The 25,274-nt window shown below is 39.4% G+C and overlaps 1 protein-coding gene across 1 annotated transcript; it reads right to left on the minus strand.

The window, feature by feature from the left end:
- Positions 1 to 840: 840 nt before the first annotated feature.
- Positions 841 to 22,906, minus strand: MFAP3L (microfibril associated protein 3 like). Its single transcript, XM_063077546.1, has 2 exons — positions 22,609 to 22,906; positions 841 to 1,772 (listed from the first exon to the last, which is right to left on the minus strand). The coding sequence occupies exons 1-2, from the start codon at positions 22,904 to 22,906 to the stop codon at positions 841 to 843; spliced, it is 1,230 nt and encodes a 409-aa protein (XP_062933616.1).
- Between the last annotated feature and the right edge of the window lie 2,368 nt (positions 22,907 to 25,274).

Raw genomic sequence — 25,274 nt, forward strand, 5'->3', positions numbered from 1 at the left:
GGGTATGTTTAACCTTTCACAATCTCCCTCTATACCTCAGTTGAGCTCACCAAAAGGCTTTTAGAATTGAACAGGTAAACACATTCTTATCTGACTTTTAAAGTGCTATTCCAGGGCAAAGTTCTTCTCAGTTTCACAACAGCAGCTTCATTGGAAACAAAAAAAGCAATGCATGAAATAGACCTGGTGAATGGAAAAAATAAGGAGCCTAGCAACTACTTTGTTACGTTACAAATGACTTGTAGATATCAGCCCTGGTACTGGTGACTGAGACCAAAGCCTCTGAGGTAAATGTTTTACAGAAAAATAAGGACGAAAGTGGCAAAGAGGACCGAGCCAGAAAGAGCAATTAGTATTAATATAATAACTAGTTCACCATAAAGGAACAGTGAAAGTAATTAAAACTGAGAAGGTGCAACAAACCCAGGTACGTGCATTTGCTACAGTAGCAGACCAATAATTTTTAAAAGGAAAAGCAACGCAGTGTGCACTGGACAGGGCTCCTGAACTCAGAATATCTTACAGTAGTGTACTCTGCCAAAAGGGCATCACCGATTAAGGTATTTGGCAGAGAGAAGCCTCAAAAATTCGTATCACATGGATAGACACCTACTGTCCGGTTTTATCAGTTCTGCACCCTGATGTTTCTTGCATCCTTTTCTACTGGGAAAATTCCAGTCCCATAAGCTGCACACAGGTGGTTCCCCTCTTTAAATGGCATCTCTCCTACCTAAGGGATGCGAGTCTCCCGGTAAGGCTTAGCGGCAAGTGCGTACTACATGTGTATTACAAGGAGCAGCCCCTGATTTTCTTGATATGCATAGCTTTTCGGAGTTGATATTAGACATGGCTTTCATAAATAATGCAGGTGTTTTTGTCGTGTGTCACTGCGGGCTCTGTAGTTTCCAGGTGAGCTGGCGGCAGCCCTCTCTCTGATCCCTCAACCGGTGTCGGCTCTTCCGACGTGAGCTCCGTGGATGTTATATCAGTAGAAGGCTCTGCAGTTTCTGGGGAATGTTCAGCCGACGGTTCTGTCTCCTCTTCATCTTTGACGTCAAACTGTATACATTCATGGTCATCCACGTGATCTTTTTTGGACTGTGGGTGAACAGACACCTTGATGGCAATCTGCTGAGGCTGTTCATGTAGCGATGAGGCATCTGAGTCGGCGGTGGGAGAGTCACTTCGCTTCAGAGTGCTTGGGATTGTGTACACCTCGTCCCCGTCCGTGGCCTCCTGGCCTTCTGGAGTATGCCTCACAAAGTTCTGCCCCTGCTCCTCCAGCCCCACCACTTCCATGATCTCCTCCATGATCGTCCTGCAGTTCATAATGAGAGGAGGCAGAGGCACACTCCTGGCAAGCTCTTCAATGTAGCGGGCGAATTCCATGGTTTTGAACTGGGTGACTTTGGCAAGCTCTAGAGTTTTGGCTGAGGTGATAATGGGGATCCGTTTGGCGATCTCGAATGCCTTTTGCAGCTTCTCTGCGCCTTCTGTCCTAAAGAACTCATTGATTGCCTTCTCGGTCTTCTTCAGGTGGCTGCTCATCATGCACAGGCGGGTGATATTGAGGACCATGACGATGGTGAAGGCCACAAGGCAGACAACCATGTAGTAGACGCCCATGTCCCCAGAGGTAAAGATGACTCTCAGGGTCACTGTGTTGTTCACGGTGCCATAGACGTTAGAAGCAACACACGTGTATTTACCTCGGTCCGAGAAGGACACCTTGGTGATGTTCAGGAGGCCGCTGCTGTGCATCTGCCATTTTCCTGTCAGAAGGGAGAGCAGAGAATTCAACCAAGGACACACAGTTCCCGTTAGTACAAACTCACGCATTTCTAAAAACATCTACTAGTACTAATGGTAACAAGGAACATTTACCCAGCATGCTTGCTATGTGCCAGACAGTGCCATGTGTTAATGCATCCAACTTTCACAGTGACTCTATGAGGTAGGTACTAATCCTGGTCCTATTTTACAGGATGAGGAAACTGAGGCACAGTTAGATTCACTATCCTCCCCAAGGTCACCACTTTGTAAGTAGTGGAACTAGAAGATGAACAGGCTCAAGAGGCTTTACTCTTAACCACCAAACTATATCATGGAACTCCACATCCTAGTGAAACATGAGAGAAATAAACAATGTGGAAAACACTGTGCTCTTATTAAAGAATTCCTTAACTATAGCATCTGATTTTCTAACCTGCCTCTGAGCATGACTCGATCGAATATATGCTCATTGGGATGGTTAATTCAATTAAATTATAATCGTTTACTGGGTTTCTTGTATTTGACATTGAAGTTATCCTTGTATGACTAGTTAATTAACATGTAACTTTGGTCATTAATTTCGAGACTCTACAATGAATTGTCTATACTATTTAAAGCTACAAGCAAACAATGTGAATATTCAGAGGCTGGATATGAATTAATATCAATTTGTTTTAGTCTTGCCAATAAATTACAGACCCATCAAGTTGAAAATGAGCCTGAAATGAAGGGAGAACGCACGTCGATAGATGTGATTCTTCTTCCCCCTTTCTTTGAAAAGGATCTGGTCTTGCCCTGAGAATGAGGTTCTGAATCTGGCGAAACTCTTTAGTTTGGATTAATTTTTAATCTTCCTGTTTACCTGCAGGTCAAAAGATGCCTGTGAAATATGATACTAGGTTTGGCTTTAGAGCCTTGTGTCTGAGCCTTTCTGAACCCCTTTTACCTAACTAGATTGGCCTATAGAGCAAGGAGGATCCAGGTCAGGCCTCTTGGGAGTTGTAAGGAGCAGGCAGATGTTTCTCCATAAAAGTGCTCTAGTTCTCCAAGCCAATTAACCACTCCTGAGAGCTGGGGCAATTCAATGTATAGTTTCCTCTTAAGTCTGTATTACTGCACTGCATTTTCCTCATTTGTTCCCTATGGCAGTGACTTTTAACTCTAATTAAAAGCTTAATATTTCCCCAAAGCAACATTTAAAAAAAAAAAATCTTATAAGCAGTTAAGTGACCAGGGGTTCAGTGGACTGTGGAACGAGGCAACAGAGGGCCTGTTTTATCCCAGTGTCCCCTGTTCCAAAGAACATTCTTAAGGAAGCCAGCGAGATGGAGAATTCTAATTGTTAGAGAAGAATAAAATGCAAAAATACATACAACACAATTAGCACTAAAATGGCTCTTTAGGTATGGGGAGGAAGCTTTTTATATTATTCTCAGATGCCCGCCATCTTAGTTCAGTGTTTTCTTGTGCTTTTCTTCTACACCCAGGTTCAGACTACTCTATCCTTGTATTCACATGTAATTTCTCTACAAAAGTAGCGGGGCTGGGGAGGAGGTAAACAAATTGATCCTAACCATTACCCATACAAATAACCTCACCTCCTCACCCTCCCTCACCCTACCTTCTGCTACATTTTCCAACAGAAGAAGAAAAATATGAGGAACTACTGCAAGTATAGTCTGTGAGTCTCTGGAACCCAATACCTTCCATACAGAATAAGCTCCCAATCAACTAGAGTTTTATTTATTTTTTCTATACCTGCTGTATTCTACTTTTATGAGACATACAAATTATAAGAAGAATTGATAAAGTAATTTTCCTGGCCTCAGATCATTGTATATTTGGATAAATCTGCAGCTGAAGTGTCAACATTCATGTTCAGGGAATGGAAGGGGTGGAAGGTTTGCCCTTGGCTAGTCTGGATGAGAGAATTTCACAGGCCCAGTACTAGGTTTGTGTGCTCATACACATTCACAAGGGACTGAAAATTCACTAGATTTTCCAAACCAGTATTTTCTACTTTGGGGTAAAATACACTGGCTGAATTGTTAGAAAAGGGTTACTCGGGGACACCAGGAACCAGTCTTCACAGATGTTCTTTCAGAAGGCAAAGTAACAGGACAGCATCGAAGGAGATGCCTCCTGCCAGACTCACCACGGCTTGCAAGTAGGAGGAGCTGTAGGCCCCCAGCGGGTACCTCATTGCTCCGTCTCGCTGGCTTCCTTAAGAATGTTCCTTGGAACAGGGGACACTGGAATAAAACAGGCCCTCTGTTGCCTCATTCCACAGTCCACTGAGCCTGGCCCAAAGCTGACACGCAAGGATCCCCAATGTTTTCCTCTACTGAATATTTAAAAATGTTTCTGAACTTGAACTTTATATTATTTTCAGGCATGCTTTTATTTGTCTATTGACATATATTTAATTAACTTGGAACCAAGCAGTTAAATTCAGAGAACCGACAGACACTTCAGAAGTTTCTTGTCACACTGTTAAAAGGGGCATAGTTTCGAATCAAATGCAACCTAATTAGGTGGTATATGTGGTTTGTTTTGGGGAAAACTGTGAGATGTCTATCAGATAAATTATTAGTTAGGAGCATATTCTGATTCTTAGCCCAGAACAGTGGGTCCTCAGACTAGCATCTTTTACATACTTTGCTCAACATTTAATCTCCTTTGTTATTAAAGTTTGAAGCTCAGTCATGTATTTGTGAAGTGAATATTTTGACTTAACCATGAATCATGACAAATATGAATACATATATTATGATCCAAAGATCATGTGTGAAGTATTTCCCAACACTCTTCATGCTAGTTCACTTATTCATTTCCTGGGCCTTGCTCCTATTGTCACACCCCCTCGGAATGCCCTTCCTCCATCCAACCTCTCTCTTCCCACTCTAAAGTCCTGCCCATAAGGTTATACACACCTGAGGTTTTAGGCTAGTAGAAGGGCTGCTGCATCTCTCCTGGAAGAATACAGATAGCCCAGGAATCTGTCACAGTCTTGCCCAAGAAACTCCAGGCACAAGCATCACATGTGAAAATCTCTCACATATGAATACAAGTGTTGAGGTGACAATCTCTCCTTTGCAAAAAGAAAAGCTAACTGATATGTTTCTTAGCTATGCCACAGGGCATGTGCTATGCTGAACAACAAAGCTGACATTTTTAGAAGGGCAATGATTTTTTCTATCTTATTCACTAATTCAGTCCACAAATATCATTGAACAAACTGTCTGTGTACCAGGCTCCATGCTAGACGATGAGAATACAAAGATAAGCAAGACCTGGATCCCTGACTGCAAAAAATATCCAGCCCCAAGAGGGAAACAGACTCCAACAGACACTACTGTATCACATGGTGAGTGTAACAGCATATGGGAGGGGGTGGAGGGGACAGGACAGGAGGACTTCCTGGAGGGGGCAGTACTAAGCCACGATGGGGTGGGGTGGTGCAGGTAGGAAGAGGAATGGGAGTAAAGAGAAAGGACTTTTAAGGCCAGAGGGGCGATCCTGTGGGAGGGAGCATTGGAACAGAGAGAGAACACAGCGCAAGCTGCTGCAGCTGCCAAACCAAGCAGAAAACCAAGAAGGGCTTGGATGGAGGAACACAGGCCCGATCACAGGAGGACCTCGACATGTGCAAGAGCTTCATATTTATTTTTATTTCTTAGAGGGGACACAGGCCTTTTCCACATGCTTCCTCTTGTCCTAGAAGGCCCTCCTGACCCCTACTCTCAGTCCCCCACCTGACCCGTTCTTAGCCCAGTTAAACCACCACCCTCAAATCTTACCTCCTTCCCTGGGAAAGCCTTCTTTGACCCGTGGTTAAATCAGTGGAGAAAATTTAAAGTCCAGAAGCAGATGCAGCTTAGAGTGGGAATTTTAAAAATGAGAAAGATGATATTTCAAATCAGTGGGGAAAGACTGCTGGGATAATTGGCTGCTCATGTGAAAGAAAATAAAAATAAATCACTAGTTTCTGTGATACATAAAAATAAATTAGGCCTGAAGACCTACTGTAAAAATTTAAAGTATAAATTAATAGAAGGTATAAAAATATTTTTGTAACCTTGGGAAAGGAGGGCTTTTTAAGCATTTCAAGAATCTCAGAAGCTATAAAGGAAAACACTGATGGATCAGATTTCCCCCAAATCAAGATTTTTTTTGCATTATAAAATGTGCCATATTAAAGTAAAGTTAAAATCAATTGACAGACTGGGAGAAAACTCTAGTATATTTAAAGACAAATGTTTAATGAGTATAAAACTTAAAGAACGCCTATAAATTAAGCAAGTCAAGACAAACCCAAAAGAAAAAGTGGAAAAAGGATATGAACAGATCATTCACAGAAAAAAAAGAATGCAAATGGCGTCTATGTGTATGAAGTCACTAATGATTGCTATAATTCAATTTAAAGAGATTAAAGTAATTTTTAAAAACATACTTTTCCACCTTTCAGATTGCCAAAATAAGGGCCATGGGGAGGGGGACATTGATACATTATATTGCTGACAATGGGGGGAAAGGGGCATTCCCATATACTGCAAGTGGCAGGTAAATTGGTAAAACTTTTGGAAGGTTGATTTAAAGGCACCCACCATGCAGAGAAAAGGGAATTCTCCTACATTGTTGGTGAGAATGTAAATTAATACAGTCATTATGAAAAATGGTATAGAGTTCCGCAAGAAACTAAAAATAGAAGTACCTTATGACCCAGCTATCTCACTATTGGGTATTTATCCAAAGGAAATGAAATCAATATATTGAAGAGACACCTGCATTCCCACGTTCATTGCAACATTATTCCTGAGAGCCAAGAGCTGGAATTAACCTAAATGCCTGTCAATGGATGAATAGATAAAACACTGTGATGTATATACAGTGGAATACTATTCAGCTATTAAAAAAATGAAATCCTGCTGTTTGGAGCAATATGGATGGAACTGGAAACCATTAAGTAAACCAAGCACATAAAGACAAATATGGCGTGATCTAACTCATATGTGGAGTCTTAAAAATAAATAAATAAAGTGGTTCTCATTGAAGTAGAGAGTAGAAAAATGGTTACCAGAGGCTGGGAAGAAAAGGGGGATAAGGGAGGAGGGGGAGAGGTGGGTTAATGGGCATAAAGTTACAGGTAGATAGGAAGCATAAGTTCTGCTGATAGATATGCCATCTACCCTAAGTGAATCATTGTACAATATATGCATGTATAAAATAACATACTATATGCCACATATATGTACAATTAAAAAAAGGCATCCATCAAAATGTAAAATGAATGTAACCTATGGACCCACTTTTAGACTTCTTAAAATACTTTAAATCAAGCATGCCTACATTGACTGGAAAAGCATTAATGAATGTTTTAAAAAAACATCAAGGTAATGAAAAAGATCTCCTTTTCAGACTAGTGCGTCTCTCCAGGGACATAGCTCCAAAGCTTTCCTCCCCTGCCAACTTTCTCTGGGAGAAGCTGTAACGCTGGTCACTTACCAGGAAGGTGGCTGACTTGGGACCACTGTGCTCACCGTGGTGGCATGCACAAGTTATGGCATGCACACGTTATGGCACAAAGTCATGTCAATAGGACAGTGCCATCTAGCAATGACAGAAGCAGATCAACAGCATCACATGGCTACAATTAAACCTGTAAACAGTGAGAAATTCTATGGTACAAATAGGGGTCATTGTGACTCGATGTGAAACCAATATATGGCACCATCAGAAATACTGCTCACACAAACGACTTCTGACCAAATTACTGCATTATAGAAATGAGCAGTGTTAACATATTCTGGAACTGAAGAACCACATGGAAAGTGAGAGCATGACCTACAAAGATCCTGTAATCACAGCTCTTCTCCAAACACCGTGTCTACACAAATCCTAAGTCTTTCCAACTTTTCCTGAAGATCATCAAATGTTAAAAATTAACATCATACCCAAATGCTAAGCTCTTACAATTTCCCTCAAATTACTTATTTGAATAAAAGGATTTCTTTTTCCTCAGAGATATCCTGGGAATGTGTACATGTAAACAAACTGATGCATGCGTTGTCTTTATCCCCGAGTGTGATAAACAGATTAAAACTCTGCTCACAATCCCCTTTAGACACTGAGGCTCTTAAGCTTCACACACTCACACTTTTAAGGAGGGGCGTCATTCGGCCAAAACAAGGGCAGGCATATGCTATTGTATTGCGCTTCACTTTCTGGGCTTTGCAGATAATGTTTTTGCAAATTGAAGGTTTGTGGCAACCACGCATCGAGCAAGTCCAACAGCACGTGCTCACTTCATGTCCCCATGTCACATTTTGGTAATTCTCACAATATTTCAAACTTTTTTGTTATAATATCTGTTATGGTGATCTGTGATCTTTGATGTTACTATTGTAATTGTTCTGGGGTGCCTGCTTGAGATTGCCAACTTAATAAATGTTATGTGTTCTGACTACTCCTCTGACAGGCCTTTCCCCTGTCTCTCTCCTTCCCCTTAGACCTCCTTTTTCTCTGAGACACAATGTTATAATTAGGCCAATCAACGTCCCCACAATGCCCTCTAAGTGTACAAGTGAAAGGAAGAGTTGCATGTCTCTCACTTTAAATCAAAAGCTAGAAATGATTAAGCTTAGTGAGGAAGGCATGTTGAAAGCTGAGACATGCTGGAAGCTGGGCCTCTAGTGCCAAGCAGTTAGCTAAACTGTGAATGAAAAGGAAAAGTTCTTGAATGAAATGAAAAGTGCTATTCCAGTGAATATAAGAATGATAAGAAAGCAAAACAGCCTTGTTGCTGATATGCAGAAAGTTTTAGTGGTCTGGATAGAGGATCAAACCAGCCACAGCATTCCCCTAAGCCAAAGCTTAATTCAGAGAAAGGCCTTCACGCGATTCCATTCTATAAAGGCTGAGTGAGGTGAGGAAGCTGTAGAAGGAAATTCTGAAGCTAGCAGAGGTAGGTTCATGAGCTTTAAGAAAGAAGCCGTCTCCATAACATAAAAGTGCAAAGGGAAGCAGGAGGTGCTGATGTAGAAGCTAACGCATGTTATCTAGAAGATCTAGCTAATATAATTGCAGATTTCTCAATGTAGGCAAAAAGCATTATATTGGAAGAAGATGCCATCTAGGACTTTCAGAGCTAGAGAGAAGTTAATGCCTGGTTTCAAAGCTTCAAAGGACAGGCTGACTTTCTTATCAGGGGCCACGGCAGTTGATGACTTTAAGTTGAAGCAGTGATCATGTACCATCCCTAAGATTCTACGATCTTTAAGAATTATGCTAAGTCTGCTCTGCCTGTGCTCTGTGAATAGAATGAAAAAGCCTGGATGGCAGTATGTCTGTTTAATCCCACTGTCGAGACCTACTGTTCAGAAAACAAAATTCCTTTCAAAATATTACTGCTCATTGACAACGTACCGGGTCACCCAAGAGCTCTGATGAAGATGTACAAGGAAATTAATGTTTTCATGCCTGATAACACAACATCCACTCTGCAGCCCATGGATCAAGGAGTCATTTTGACATTCAAATGTTTTTTTTGTTTGTTTGTTTGTTTTTGTGGCTGGCTGGTATGGGAATCTGAACCCCTGACTTTGGTATTGTAACACTGCACTCTAACCAGACCAGCCCTCAAATCTTATTATTTAAGAATACATTTTGTAAGACTGTATCTGCCATAGGTAGTGATTTCTCTGATAGATCCGGGCAAAGTAAAACAGACTTCAGTGGAGGAAGTAACTGCAGATGTGGAGGAAATAGTGACAGAAGCAGAGTTGGAAGTGGAGCCTGAAGATGTGACTGAATTGCTGCAATCTCCTGATAAAACTTTAGCGAATGAGGAGCTGCTTCTCACAGATGAGCAGAGAAAGTGGTTTCTTGAGATGGAATCTATTCCTGGTGAATATGCTGTGAACACTGTTGAAATGGCAACAAAGGATTTAGAATATTCCATAAACTTAGTTGATAAAGCAGTCGTAGGATTTGAGAGGACTGACTAATTTTGAAAGAAGTTTTACTTGGGTAAAATGCTATCAAATAGCACTGCATGCCACAGAGAAACCTTTCATGAAAGGAACAGCCACCCTAATCTTCAGCAATTACCATCCTGATTGAGAAAATCGTTTTATTGTGGTGATCTGTAACAGAAACCACAATATCTTGAGGTATGCCTGTGTGTTGTTTTCTTGAAACCAATTTAAATAAAAACATCTAGGTAATGAGAGTTCCAATAAATGTTTATGCAAACATAAGTGAAATAAAACACTCACCTGAATGCATATCACACTAAATCAGTACTCTTCAAATAAGCACAAAATATGTGCATGTATGTGTGTGTGTGTCTATAAATGTGGTGCATATTTTCCACTATGCAAATATAGGCTACTGAAGAGAAAGGATCCATGCCTTTTTACAAACCATAATTGAAAACAAATTTAGCACTGCATGGCTGTACCTGTTATAGGCAGAATTGTGTAGCAGATGACAGCTCCTTGAAGCCACTGCGAAGAGCCAGGTTATAAACACAAATTGCAAGGGCTCTTGTGCCCCAACCCCCACCCCTCAATCCTCCCAGGAGACCTCTTCAGAGAGTACTAGGGCAGCCCTAACAAGCTATTTCCTACATCATGTGGAGCAAAGGTGGCCCAGGATAATAAAGACTCAGCCTCAGCTTTCAGCTCAGGAAGGTGAGGGTAGAAGGATTTTGTTGTTCAGAATCTGCAGTTATGTTCTGCTTAAAGGGATTAATATCTGAAAAAAACCTACTGTCTTTTTATTTTCTGGAAAAGAAAACATCTGATCCTTTAGCTAATTTGATCTAGTAATCTAATTTATTTTTTTAAAAGTGTCAAGCATGTAATTCCATGTGGGCTAGTGACAGTCTTTCTTGAGATTACCTACAGGTGGTCTTCCAAAACAAGAGCACTTTACACTTGGTTCACATAAATAACTTCCATTTTGGGAATCTCAGTTGTCATCCTTATCTAAGATGGACCTAGAAGGGTCTTTTCACTGCTAAAAGTAAAGTTATCTGGGCTCACATCCCAAATGAAGCACAACTTACTAAAGAAACACACAAATGGTGGTTATCAGGTTGGCCTTTAATATGGCTCAATTTGGAAAATGAACCCGAGTACCATAAATTAAACCTCTTTTATGGAAAAATACATTATGGGCTGAAACACCCAACTCAAAGATCTACTTGGAATAAGTCTTTAGTTAGGTGCTTTTTTGGATTAGACCAGGGGTTCTCAACTTTGGCACTACTGACATTTTGGGCCAGATAACTCTGTTGTAGGGCTCTGTCCTGTGCAGCATCCCAGGCCCCTACCCACTAGATGCCAATAGCACCACCCTCCCCAATTATGGCAACCAAAAATGTCTCCAGATCTTGCCATGTGTCTTCTGGAGGACAGAGGGCCCAGTTGAGAACCACTGGGTTAAGCAGACATGAAGTTCATCCTGTAAATAATATACTTTGTAATTTTTACATATACTGCTTTTTCAGAGATAGAAGCATATTGGATATCAAAGCGCCCTAGACACAAAAGTGATGCTCTGGGAAAAGGGGGCCTCTAACGGAGGAGAGAATTCCAAACTTGCTATCACAGCAGTCACAACATTACCTTGAAATTTCAAATGACATTTAAGGGATATAATTTTTTTTCTTTTTGTATTTATTCAAAGTTTTTAAAAAGCTGAGGAGGACTTCTGGGAAGAGAGCAGACTAGATGTGCAGGTCACATTCCTTCCACAGAAGAAGACTGAAATGGGCCCACCACCACTGCCACCACTGTCACCAGAGCCATTGTCTGGTCCCAGAACTGTCATCCATTGCAGTGCAGCTCCCCACAGGGCAGCAGTCCTGCGGGTGGCCCATCATTTCAGCTGTGGACTCTGCAGATGTGAGGGAGGTGGCTGCAACCAGTGCCACCACTGCCACTGCTGTGAGTTAACCCTGCCGCTGCCAAGGACACTACAGATGTGAAGGAAATGGCTGCAGCTGCTGGCACCACTACTGCCCCCACTAAGTAACCCTGCTGCCACTGCGGAGGCCACAGACATGACGGAGGTTGTTGCAGCTACTGGCACTGCTGCCACACCGTGAGGTATCTCCACTGTCACTGTGGACACCGCAGACATGAGGGATCCATAGCAGCCACTGGTGCCCCTGCTGCCACCGTGAAGTGACCCTGCTGCCATCATGGATACTGCAGACAAGAGGGAGGCAGTTGCAGCCACTGATGTTGCTGCCAGTGGGAGGTAACCCTGCTGCTGCTGCAGATACCATAGGTGCACAGGCTGCCACTGTGGACATCTCAGCCAAGTCTGTGACTGCTGCAACTGCCACTGCTGCAATCACCACCATCATCAGTGCTTCTGGGCTGCCATCATTGTCCTGCAAGCAGCCTGTTGCCACTATAGCCAACACTGCCATGTGGGCATCCTGCCAAAGCCATTTCCATGACCACCACTGCTGCAAAGGCAGTCTGCTACCATAGCAGCAGCTATGGCAGCCACAACAGCCACTGAGCAGGTGGACCACCGACCACTTGACTGCACTGACAAAAGGAGGATCCTCAGTGGAGTCCAGGGAAGGAGAGCAATAGAAGAAGCAACTGCTATAACAGATGACCAGAAATCAATGTAGACATACTATAAAATAACATGAAAATAGGAGCCCACCAAAGGAATACAATAATTCTCAAGTACCAAACCCTGTAGAGCAGGAACCCCCTGAAAGGACTGAAAAAGAATTCTGAGTAAAAATCTTAAGGAAGCTGAATGAGATACAAGAAGACACAGTCAGATGACACAATACACTGAGCAAAACTATCCAGGATATGATTGAGGAAATTTACAAAGAGATTAATACTTTAAAAATGAATGTAGCAGAACTCATGGAACTGAAGGAGTCATTCAATGAAATAAAATAACACAACTGAGAGCTTATGCAGCAGGCTAGAGCAAGAATAAGGAATTTCTGATCTTGAAGACAGTCTCTTTGAAATAACTAGGTGGACAAAAAAGAAAAAAAGAATTAAAAAAAATGAAGAAAATCTAAGATAGCAGACAACCTTAAGTGCACAGACATCCAAATCATGTGTATTCTTAAAGGGGAGTAGAAAGGAAAACGCATTGAAAACTTATTCAACAAAATAAAAGCAGAAAACTTCCCAAGTATAGGGAGAGACACAAACTTTCAGATTTGGTAGGCTCAAATATCCCTAGACAGATTCAATCCAAAAAGGTCCTCTCCAAAGCATATTATAGTCAAACTGGCCAAACTCAAAGACAAAGAGAGAATCCTAAAAACAGCAAGAAAAAAGTATCAAATCACCTATAAGGGAATCCTCCTCAGACTAATAGCAGAATTCTCAACAGAAACTCCACAGGCCAGAAGAGAAGGGGATGATATATTCAAAATACTAAAAGAAAACAACAACAACAACAACCCCCCCCCCGCCAGCCAAGAACACTATACCTAGCAAACCCATCCTTCAGAAATGAAGGAGAAATAGTGTATTTTCAGACAAAAAAAAAACTACAAGAGTTCACCACCACATGAACAGCCTAACAAGTAATCCTCAAGGAAGTCCCTGCATCTGGAATCCCCAAAATGGTAATCACTACCATGAATACACAAGAACAAAATGCACTGGTAGAACAACAATGTAAAAGAGAAAGAGAAAGAAACTACATATTAGCACTTCCAAAAACCAACAAACACCAAAAGCAAACAATAAAAGGAAAAGAAACAAAAGACATTTCAAACATCCAAATGAAAATTAATAAAATGCCAGAAATAAGACAATACCTTTCAGTAACAATGCTAAATATAAATGGATTAAATTCCCCACTCAAAAGGCATAGACTGGCTGATTGGATGAAAAAGCTAGACCCAACTATCTGCTGTCTACAAGAGACTCATCTCACCTGTAAACACACAAACACAGAGTAATAGTGAAGAGATGGAAAACAATGTACTATGCAAGTGGAATTCAAAAACAAGTAGGAGTAGCTATTTTTATATCAGATAAAATAGACTTTGAATCAAAAATAATAAAGAGACAGAAAAGGCTGCTATATAATATAAAGGGATCTATCCAGTAAGAAGACATAAGAATCATAAATATATATGCACCTAATATCAGAGCACCCAGATATATAAAGCAAACACTATTAGACCAAATGAAAGAGACAGACCCCAATAATAGTTGGAGACATGAACACCCCTCTCAAAACATTGCACAGATAATCTAGGCAACAAACCAACAGAGAAATAAAGGATTTAAATCTCACTTTAGACAAACTGGACTAGACAGAAATCTATAGAACATTTCATCCAACAACAAGAGAATATATTTTCTTCTCATCAGCACATGGAACATTCTTCAGGATAAAGTACATGTTAGGTCACAAATCAAGTCTAAACAAATTAAAAAAAATTAAAACAACTCAACTATCTTTTCAGACCAAAATGGATTAAAACTAGAAATAAATAACAAGTGAAACTCTGGAATCTATACAAACACATGGAAATTAAACAACATGCTCCTTAACAAAATATGGATCCTAGAGGAAATTAAAAGGAAATCAAAAAATTTCTTGAAAGTGATGAAAATAAAGACACATCATACCAAAGCCTTAGGATGCTGCAAAAGCAGTACTAAGAGGGAAGTTTATTGCACTAAATGTTTATATCAAAAGAACAGAAAGACTTCAAGTAAACAACCTAATGCTACACCTCAAAGAACTACAAAACCAAGAACCACCCAATCCCCAAATTAGTAGATAGAAAATTAAAAATTAAGAGCAGAGCAGAACTAAATGAAATAGAAAACCAAAAAAATGATACAAAAGTTCAATGAAACAAAAAGATAGTTTTTTGAGAAGGTAAACAAAACAGACAAACTATTACCTAGGCTAACTAAGAAAAGAAGAGAAAAGACCCAAATAACAAAAATTAGAAATTAAAAAGGAGACATCACAACCAATACTACAGAAGTACAAAGAGTCATTAGAGACTTTATAAACAACTATACGCCAATTAATTTGAAAACCTGTAGGAAATGGATAAATTTCTGGACACATACAAACTACCAAGACTGATTCAAGAAGAAACAGAAAACCTGAACAGACTGATAGCAAGCAATGAGATTGAAGCAGTAATCAGCAGTCTCCCAATAAAGAAAAGCTGAGGACTAGTAGGCTTTACTGCTGAATTCTACCAAACCTTTAAAAAGGAGTTAATACCAATTCTCTTCAAACTATTCCAAAAAACTGAAACAGAAGCCACTCTCCCAAACTCATTCTATGAGGCCAGCATCACCCTAACACCAAAACAGGCCAATAACTTGGATGAACATAGATGCAAAAATCCTCAATAAAGTACTATCAATCAGAATACAGCAACACATCAAAAAAATATTATGCACCATAATCAAGTGGGATTCATCCCAGGGAATCAAGGTTGGTTCATCATACTTACTTAAGTCAATAAATGTTATACACCATATCAACAAAATCAAGGACAAAAACCATATGGTTATCTGAATAGATGCAGAAAAAATATTTGAAATTTCAACATACCTTCATGATAAAGACCCTCAACAAGTCAGGAATAGAAGGAACATATATCAAAACAATAAAAACCATATATGACAAGCCCACTGTCAACATTATCCTGAATGGGGAAAAGTTGAAAGCTTTTTCCTTAAGGAACAAGATAGGATGCCCAATCTCACCACTTCTATTTAACATAGTATTGGAAGTACTAGCCAGAGCAATCAGGCATGAGAAAGAAATAACATCTGGATTGGAAAAGACAGTCAAATTGTCCCTGATTGCAGATGACATGATCCTATATATTGAAAAGTCTAAAGACTCCACACACAAAAAAACCTCTTAGAATTAATAAATGATTTCGGCAAAGTTGCATGATAGAAAATCAACATGCAAAAATCAGTAGTGTTTTCATACCCGAACAATGAACTAGCAGGAAAAGGAAATCAAGAAAAGTAAGCCCATCTATAATAGTCACCAAAACAAAACAAAATCCTAAGAATCAATTTAACCAAGGAGGTGAAATATGTCCAACAATGAGTACTACAAATCATTGCTAAAAGAAATTAGAGGACACAAAAAGATGGAAAGACATTCCATGCTCTTGAATTGGAAGAATTAATATTGTGAAACTGTCCATACCCCCAAAGCAATCTTCAGATTCAATGCAATCCCCATCAAAATACCAATGACATCCTGACAGAAACAGAAAAAAAGAATCCTAACAGTCACATGAAACAACAAAAGACTCTGAATAGCCAAAGCAATCCTGAGCAAAATAAATAAAACTGGAGGCATAAGACTACCTGACTTCAAATTATGCTAAAAAGCTACAGTAACCAAAATAGCATGGTACTGGCATAAAAATAGACACACTCAGATCAATGGAACAGAACAGAGAACCCAGAAACCCACATACCTACAGCCAACTAATCCTTGACAAAGGCACCAAACACATACACTGGGGAAAAGACTGCCTCTTCAATAAGTGGTGCTGGGAAAACTGGACATCCATATGTAGAAGAATGAAACTAGACCTTACCTCTCGCCATATACCAAAATTAACTCAAAATGGCTTAAAGACTTAAATATAAGACCTGAAACTATAACACTTCTAAAAGAAAACATAGGGCAATCACTTCAAGAAGTAGGACTGAGCAAAGACTTTATGAATAAGACCTCCAAAACATAGCCAACAAATGGAAAAATGAATGGGATTATATCAAACTAAAAAACTTCTCCACAGTAAAACAAACAGAGCAAAAAGATAACCTACAGAGTCAGAGAAATATTTGCAAACTATGCATCTGACAAAGGATTAATATTCAGAATACACAAGGAACTCAAAACAACTTAACAGTAAAAAAGCAAATAACCTGATTTAAAAATGGGCAAAGCAGTTGAATAGGCATTTCTTATAGGAAGACATACAAATGGCCAACAGATACATGAAAAAATGCTTAGCATCACTCAGCATCAGGGAAATGCAAATCAAAACCACACTGAAATATTACCTCATTTCAGTTAAACTGGCTGTTATCAAAAAGACAGAATAATAATTGCTAGCAAGGATGCAGAGAAAGAGGAATCCTCCTATGCTAATGGTAGGACTGTAAATTGGTGCAGCCATTATGGAAAATGGCATAGATATTCCTCTAACAACTACAGTCAGAACTCCCATATGGTCCAGCAATCCCATTGCTGGGTATATACCCAAAGGAGTGGAAATCATCATGTTGAAGGAATACCTGTACCCCCATGTTTATTGCAGCTCTATTTACAATAGCCAAGAGTTGAAATCAACCTAAATGCCCACTGTTGAATTACTGGATAAGGAAAATATGGTATATATGCGCAATGGAATACTACTCTGCCATAGAAAAGAATGAAATTCTGCTATTTGCAGCAACATGGATGAACTTAGAGAAAATCATGTTACGTGAAATAAGCCAGGCACAGAAAGAGAAATACTACATGTTCTCACTCATAAGTGGGAGCTAAAAAATAAGCAAATAAATTAAAGAAAGAAAGACACAAAAATCACAATAATACGTTGAACTTTTAAAAGGAGAGAACAGAACTGAGGCTACCAGTGGTGGGAAAGGGGGAAGGGGAGGGAGGGGAAGGGAGGAATTGGTAAAGGGGTACAAAAAACGATTACATTGAATAATGCTGAATATACTAATTATCCTGATTTGAGCATCACATATTACACACAGGTATTGATATTCAACTCTATACCCCACAGACATGTACAATCAACTATGTTACAACAAAAAATAAATTTAAAAAAGGCTGAGAAATTTAGAGAATAATTACCCAGAAAATTATTTCCTTTCATAACAAAATACAGTATATCAAGAAACAGGAATTTAAGTATTTAAAATCTATTACTATGAGGATATGGTACAATATTAACAATAATAATAGCAGTTGGCATTTATTGAAAGCTTGGTGTATTGGATTGAATTATGTTCCCCCCAAATTCACTGAAGCTTGAATTGTGTCCCCCAAGTTTTATGTATTAGAAACTCAGCCCCCACGGTGACTGTTAAGAGGGTGGGAAATCCTATCATGGTAATTGAAAGGTGGAGCCTTGAAGAGCTGATTAAATTGTAGTATCGCGCAGGAGTGAATGGATTAAAAATGGTGGTCAAGGGTGTGGTTCTGAGGGCTTTAAAATAAGAGGAGAGTCTGTCTCTCTCTCTGCTTCCACCATCTTGCAGTGTGAGATCCCTGGGTCACTCTAGCCACCACCAGATGGACTCTGGACTTCCCAACCTCAGAAACTGTAAACAATAAATTTCAATTTTTCTTTCTAAATTACCCAATTCCATGTATTCTGTTATAGCAACACAAAATGGACTAATACACTTGGTATGTTCCAGGCACTATGTTAAGTATTTAATACACAATAGTTTATTCAAAACTTACAACCCCACTTGATAGTAAAAAAGGGTAATTATCTACCAGGGTTTTTCAAAAAGTTCATGGAAAAATAGAATTAAGAGATAATACGCATATTTCCATGAACTTTTTGAAGTACCTTCATATTTTAGAGATGACAAAATTGTAGCACAGAAAAGTTAAGGAACTTGCTGAAAGAAAGACTTATGCAATTCTTCTGAATTTCCAATAATGGAGTCCTAATTACATAAATTGTGTTTAACGTCCTTTGATGAGTTTTTCATCTCAAGTATTTAATGTACTAAATGAGGAATTCAGTATAACATTTTTGTAGGTTAATACACTACTTCACACTGTTCTTAGAGGTAATTTACATTTAATGTCATGGGAACTAACCGCCGTATAAGCATGCATATATATATATATATATATATATATATATATATATATATATATATATATATATATATATATGTATAAAGTAGGGAGGTGATAAACTAGTCTCAAAACTTGATTGGCACAGCTTGTTACTGTCACTTGCAGAATTAGTTAAATGGCACTTCACAGTCTATTCAAAAACTTTGCAAAAGCAGAGAGATAAAAACAATGGAGCAATGTAAACTAAAGGCAAACATTATTATAATGGCCATAGTAGCAGTTGTGACAACTGTGAACTTTGTGCATTTCAGCTGGGTTTACTCATGTGCATATTCATTACTAATGAAAATTCTTAATTGTTTTTGATGACAGGACATTACAAGAATATGAAAAACAAATCCACAGAAAAGTAGAAAACCTAACTTAAAGGAAGAATTTCGATCCTAGTCTCTAACAAACCAGATGTGTTAAAAGGGCCCATACAGATTTTCTTGAAATGGATTGTTACGTATCATCTGAAAAAGGTGCTAATATGAATTTACATGGTTTAAAGTCTTAATAAGAAGCCACTGAAAAAAATACATTAGATAATTAGTACCTGAAATAATTGGGACTTTTTCATAATACTTCTCAGCAGCTATACATTTTTACTCACCTCTAGCAAAAGGAAAACTGAAAACAGTACATTTTGTGGGCATTTGTGGGTTATTCATGTTTGAACGCTGAGTTATTTCTGTAACATGGTTGGTGGACCATCCCAAACTGGTTATTTGGTGAATGACCACAAAAAAATCTTCTTCCTGATAGAGATACACATTAGCCTCTCCTGATCCTGTGGAGGTGAAGTGACAAACACCAGGGAAGCAAAGCAAACCAGCTGCTGCTACTGCCAATGACAGGAAATGGCCCCATTCTTTCTAAGACCAGTGGGGCTGGCATGAAGAATAGCTATCTCACTTCTTCAGCGTAAACAAGAAATGAAATTGTTCTTTTCTAGGCTAATCACAAAGTGAATGGTAGCGTGTGCTCCTTCAGCAACTCATAAGATGATTTTGAAGACATATTTTTGTGTGCATGCTGTGCACATATACACAACAGCACAAATTCTAACGCTGTCTAACTTTGATGCTGGTGGTTATAATGTTTCTTCCGTCCAGGAACTCTTCCCACACTCACTCAGTCTGGGTTAGATGCTCTTCAACATTTTTCACCTACAGAGACCTAAAGGAAAATAGATGCTGGTCGGGCACAGAGCCGATAAACACTGGCTGGCCACCTTCTGCTTGTGCAGTATCCTCTCCTCTTACCTGGCTTCTCACCTGTGCACATGAGGTTTAATAACATCTCACCATCACGCTTACTATAAGGATTAGAAATAATATATGTAAGTGGGTACAGGGGCTTAGTAAATGGCAGCAGTTGTTAATGAAAATTATACTAATTTTGTTAGTTTGGCTTTAACAGTAGTCCTAGTATATCTAGGCAAGGTTCTAGGATATTAGCATTTTTCATACTCTATTCAATCACCTCTTTCTTGAGTTATAAATGAAACACTGCTCCATTTAAATTTCTAGCCTATCGCTCTGAAAATTAAAATCTATGTTCATGTTATAATATGGGCATTTTCTTCCATCAGAAATGAAAAGTTAAGGGCTATGGGTTCTCTAATAGGCCATGCCAGCACTAAAATTCTAATATTTTATGATGAGCAATCTCTCATTTCTGCTATTTTCTACGCATTGTTTGGTTGTTAGGGACAATGCTTTGTATATTACCCCATGCTACTTATGCTCTGAAATTACTATTATTATGCATTGTAATTACAGAAGCTGAGCTGGAACATAAAGTACTAGTATCATGAGTTCTTTTAAAAAAATCTAAAGTGCATCTTCCTTATGAGATTTAAAATAGCTGATTTATCAGCAAGACCGCTGGCTATAACAAAAAGATGAGAGTGCTGAATTCTGATGGAGCAGTTCTCTGTGCTTTTGACTGGCACTAGCTTGGGGGTTACTGTCAGGCTACTGCTATAGACCATGTAAGCACCCACAAACAAAGGAAATTGAGCCAAATGTGACTACCTTCTAGTTTAACCCTTTTAATATACAGATGAAGGCAAGGTACAGATTCTGCTTGCAAACACTGAGTCAGTAGTTATAAGGGCCTTTTAAATTAAGACACCACACATATGTCTGAAGCAGTAAAGTACTACTTTTGGACAATAATCAAGATGTTGTGACTGAAATTCAGGCCCCAGCATTATGCTGTTACTATAGTTTTTTTCCTCTCTAGGACTCAGCAGTACAGTGCCTAGCCCCAACTCTTTAATACCCAGGGATAACCTTTACTTCGGTGTCCATGTGAAAGGCAGATTCTGGTCTGGAGTCCTCGTTCTCAATTCAGTCACCCTGATATCCCTAGCAGTGGCCTGGTCCCACAGAACGACCTAAGCGGGTACAGGGGTCTGAGTGTGTTTATGTTACCATGGTTACTGCCCTTCTTTCACAAGTGTGATGTCACTTCCTTTTGACTTGCAGTCATGTAGGAAGGGGCTGTAGGAACAGAAATCAGTCATGGCCCAGGGATGGTATTCCCTCATCTCTCCACTGTTAGTAGTGAAGCTTCTAGTCACAGCCACTTAATAACAGCAGGACCTTGGGCGAATTTCAGTAGAAGGGGATTTGAACTATAATGTCTCTGAGGTCCCTTCTAATTTAAAATTTCTATTATCCCACAATTTTACTAGGTGGGGAAAGAGCTCCTTTCTTCTACATTAAACATACATATGATTCATAATATATGATATTTTGACTTATGGGAAGAATCTTTATTATTAGTCTGTACAACCCTGAATGGCTAACAAAAAATGTGGTAAGTGATAGCACTATTGTGCAACCCCACATCCCAGGTAGACTTCTAGCAGCCTTAACCATTCGGGACACAGCTGTGAACCAGTATGTAGTTGCAAGAAAACCCCATTCACTTAGCTCCTAAGGAGATATAAGGCATTAGTCTCTATCCTTTTTCAGAGCAATTAAGATAAGATGAGGGAAAGAGATAAAAAATGTAGGTTTTCCTGGAGCAGAAACTCTTTGGGGGATTGTTCGTTGGTTAAAGGGTTGTGCAATGGGGAGAGCAACACGAATGAAAAAAATAAGCTGCTACTTCAGAACAATGGTCTTTTTACTCCCCCATCCCCAATCCCCAATCACACAGTAAATGCTGAGCAAAGTAGATTAACTCCTTTTGCTCAATCAGATCAGACGTGGGTTTTCAGACAATTACTTCTCACATCTAAAACAAGAAATGCTGATTCCGGATGACCCAACCATTTCTCAGGCTGGAATCTTTCCTGTGTAAGTTTGGTGCTTAGGAAGGTGATTCACTTTTTAGCCAGAAGCTCATTCATTTAAAACCAAGCATTTTCCTACTGCCTGATGCCATTTCTTACTATTGAATCCTCCCTAACTCTGGCCTGAGTCTGGAAACTTCGGCCAGGTCTCCAGGGCCACAGAATGATCCCAGCCTGACGCTGAGAATTTGCACAGAGAATCCTTTTAAGAAATGTGGTCTTTAAATCCACAGTCAATGAATTAAACTGGCATTTAACGATAAACAACTGCAGTATTGTTAATTCGAGCCATTTTCATGAAAGAAAACAGAACTCCTTTATAAATGGAACACTTAAGGAAAATCCATTTTTACATTTGTCTCTATAACATTTTGAATGCATTACATTACAAAATTCCAAGAGGCCATTTTAAAGACTTCAATGTTTACTCTTTTTTTTCCCAAGTCAGTGAGTAAAAAAAATGAATTAACTACTGCTTTGAGTCCTTAAGGATATATATTCCGTCTCTGGCCTTAGAAAGACAAGACAAAATGAGATCTTTAAATGAACGGCATGAGAACAACAGGGTGCCGGCTCCAGAGTCTGTGTTTATATTTTATGACACTTGACACAACTTTAAAGCCTACCTCCTCCTCTTTCCTTCTCATCTTCATCTTCTTTCAGCAGCTTGCCAACGGAATTATACCACTTGAATTGTGGGTCAGGGATGCCATAAACACTACAATTAATCAAGGCACTGTTCCCTTCCTTGACTATGATATGGTCAGTTCTGGCAATGATTACGGGCACAGAGCCCAAGACCATGTCAGTGCCATTTAAAGTGCTGTTAGTCACACTCTTAGCAGTTGCTAGAGTGGATACTAAGATTAAAAAGGGCACAGAAGGTAGAAAGCACACAGTCAGATGGCTCTTTGATGGATCCATCTTCTTTGCTTGTTCTGTAAGGCAACAGAGAGATGGTTTGCCAATGGAATCTTCTATCAGACAACACACTGTTCAGAGCAGGCCATGGGACAAACCTGTCCTGGATCCATAGAGTTGGTACTTGATTAAGAACCTGTTAAAAACAAAACAAAACAAACCATACACACATAAATATTAGCGTTCATACTTTAAAAATACTATTTATAAAATGTTAGCAATCTAGCTAAAATACAAACCATCAGTTCAAAAACCGAGGCAGGCGTCTTTCATTTGGCACTACAGGGTCTCTTTCCACCCCCTTACCTGTCTTCACTGAGGATGACCTGAGTGTTCACCTGAGGTGCTCCTTCACCTCTTCTCTTCCAGTAAATGTGACTTCCAGTCTATTTCAGTGGTCACTGGGCTCTGCCAGCATCTGGAAGGACTTCACCAGAATCAGCTTGGCATTCTCTTAACCCTCCATTGCGGATTCTAGGATACTCCCTCTGCCCTACGCAACAGCCCTTGCTCCTTCAAGCTCCACCTCACCTAGCTCTCTCTGCTCTGTGTTACTATGATTTACCAACTCCTGCTCACTCACTGAATTCCCTGCTTTTGATCTTTATCTGCCTCCCAGACACTTGGGAACATCACCACTACGTACGGGGTCACATTGCGGGTGGTTGCACTTCTACATCCAAAGATTTAACTCTAACCGATTTCCCTATTCTCCATTTCATACACTAATCCTACAGCCACACCCTGGACCTTTCATCTTTCCAAATTAGAACTTTAAATGCTAAAGTTTCACATACATTCATCTCTCAGTATCAGAGGGAGGTTAGTTCCAGGACTCCCCATAGATACCCAAATCCACCGATGCTCAAGTCCTTTATATAAAATGGCATAGTACAAGGTATTGCAGCATAAAAGCAGGTACCTCAAAAAGTTCACAGAAATATTCATATTATCTTTCAATTCTATTTTTCCACGAACTTTTTGAAGTATCCTTGTATTTGCATATTAACCTATGCATGGGTAAATTATACGGGAGGATTCTTCTATACTTTAAATCATCGCTAGGCTACATATAATATCTGATATAATGTAAATGCTATGTAAATAGTTATACTGTATTTTTATTTGTATTATTTTTATTGTATTTATTTTTGTTTGACACAATAATTGCACATATTTATGGGGTACAATGTGATGTTTCAATACATGTATACATTGTGTAATAATCAAATCAGGGCATTAACATATCCATCACCTTAAGCATTTATCATTTCTTTGTGGTGGAAACCTTAAAAATCCTCTCCTACATATTTTGAGATATACAATATCTTATTGTTGACCACAGTCATCCTACTGTGCAATAGGACACCAGAACTTCCTCTTCCTTTCTAATTGTAACTTTGTACCCATTGAACCTCCCCCCCCCCACCTCCATACTCTCCATAGTCTCTGCTAACCACTATTGTGCTCTACTTCTATAAGATCAACTTTTTTTAGATTCTGCATATGAGAACACGTAGTATTTATCTTTCTATGTCTGGTTTATTGCACTTAACATAATGTCCTCCAGGTTCATCCACACTGTCACAAATGGCAGGATTTTATTCTTTTTTATGGCCGAATAGTATTCTGTTGTGTATATATACACAAAACAATACTTTCGATCCACAGTTGAAGAACCTGAGGATGGGTAACTCATAGATATGGAGGGCTGACTGCAATTCTGAAACTTTAAATAAACTATCTTTAACTGCAGAGCTTATAGTCTCACGGGAAGAAGCAGACAGTAAACAAGTACATGCATAAATAAGAATTTCAGTAGTGATACATGCTTTGAAAAACACACCATGATGTGCTCAAGAGCTGAGTTAAGCAGTCAGGGAGGACTTCACTGAGGAGGTGGTCTCTGAGCTGGGACCAGCTGGGAGAAGAGTGTTCGAGGAAGAAAGAACAAAAGCAAACAGCCCGGAAGAGAGGGAGTGCTGCAAGATGGGTCAGAGAAGTAGACAGGCCCAGATCACCAAGGGCTTCACAGGCCGGAGTAAGCTTAGAGTTTGGATCTCATCTAATGTTCATAGGCAAATTTTAAGCAAGGGAGTGACAAGATATGATTTATTTTTGAAAATTAACTTTACTAAGGTATAATTCACATACACTAAAATGTGCCCGTTAGGTACTCATTTTAATGAGCTTTGAAAATCTACACACCCATGTAACTACCACAATAAACAAGGTATAGAACATTTCCCTCACCACCACAAAAAGTTCCTTTGTGCCCCTTCCCAGTGTCAGCTTTTACACTGATCCATTCCCGTTGTTTTTGTGCATGCCACAAAGGGGTTAAGGTTCATCTCTTTCCCCATATGGATAT

This window comes from Cynocephalus volans, chromosome 13 (assembly GCF_027409185.1).
Source record: "Cynocephalus volans isolate mCynVol1 chromosome 13, mCynVol1.pri, whole genome shotgun sequence".
NCBI classification, from domain to species: Eukaryota; Metazoa; Chordata; class Mammalia; order Dermoptera; family Cynocephalidae; genus Cynocephalus; species Cynocephalus volans.

Coding starts and splice junctions, on each gene's coding strand:
- MFAP3L (XM_063077546.1), bottom strand. CDS start 22,906: ATGGATCCATCAAAGAGCCATCTGACTGTGTGCTTTCTACCTTCTGTG. Junction 1,773..22,608: donor TGAGAAGGAAAGAGGAGGAG/GTAGGCTTTAAA, acceptor CCCTTCTGACAG/GAAAATGGCAGATGCACAGC.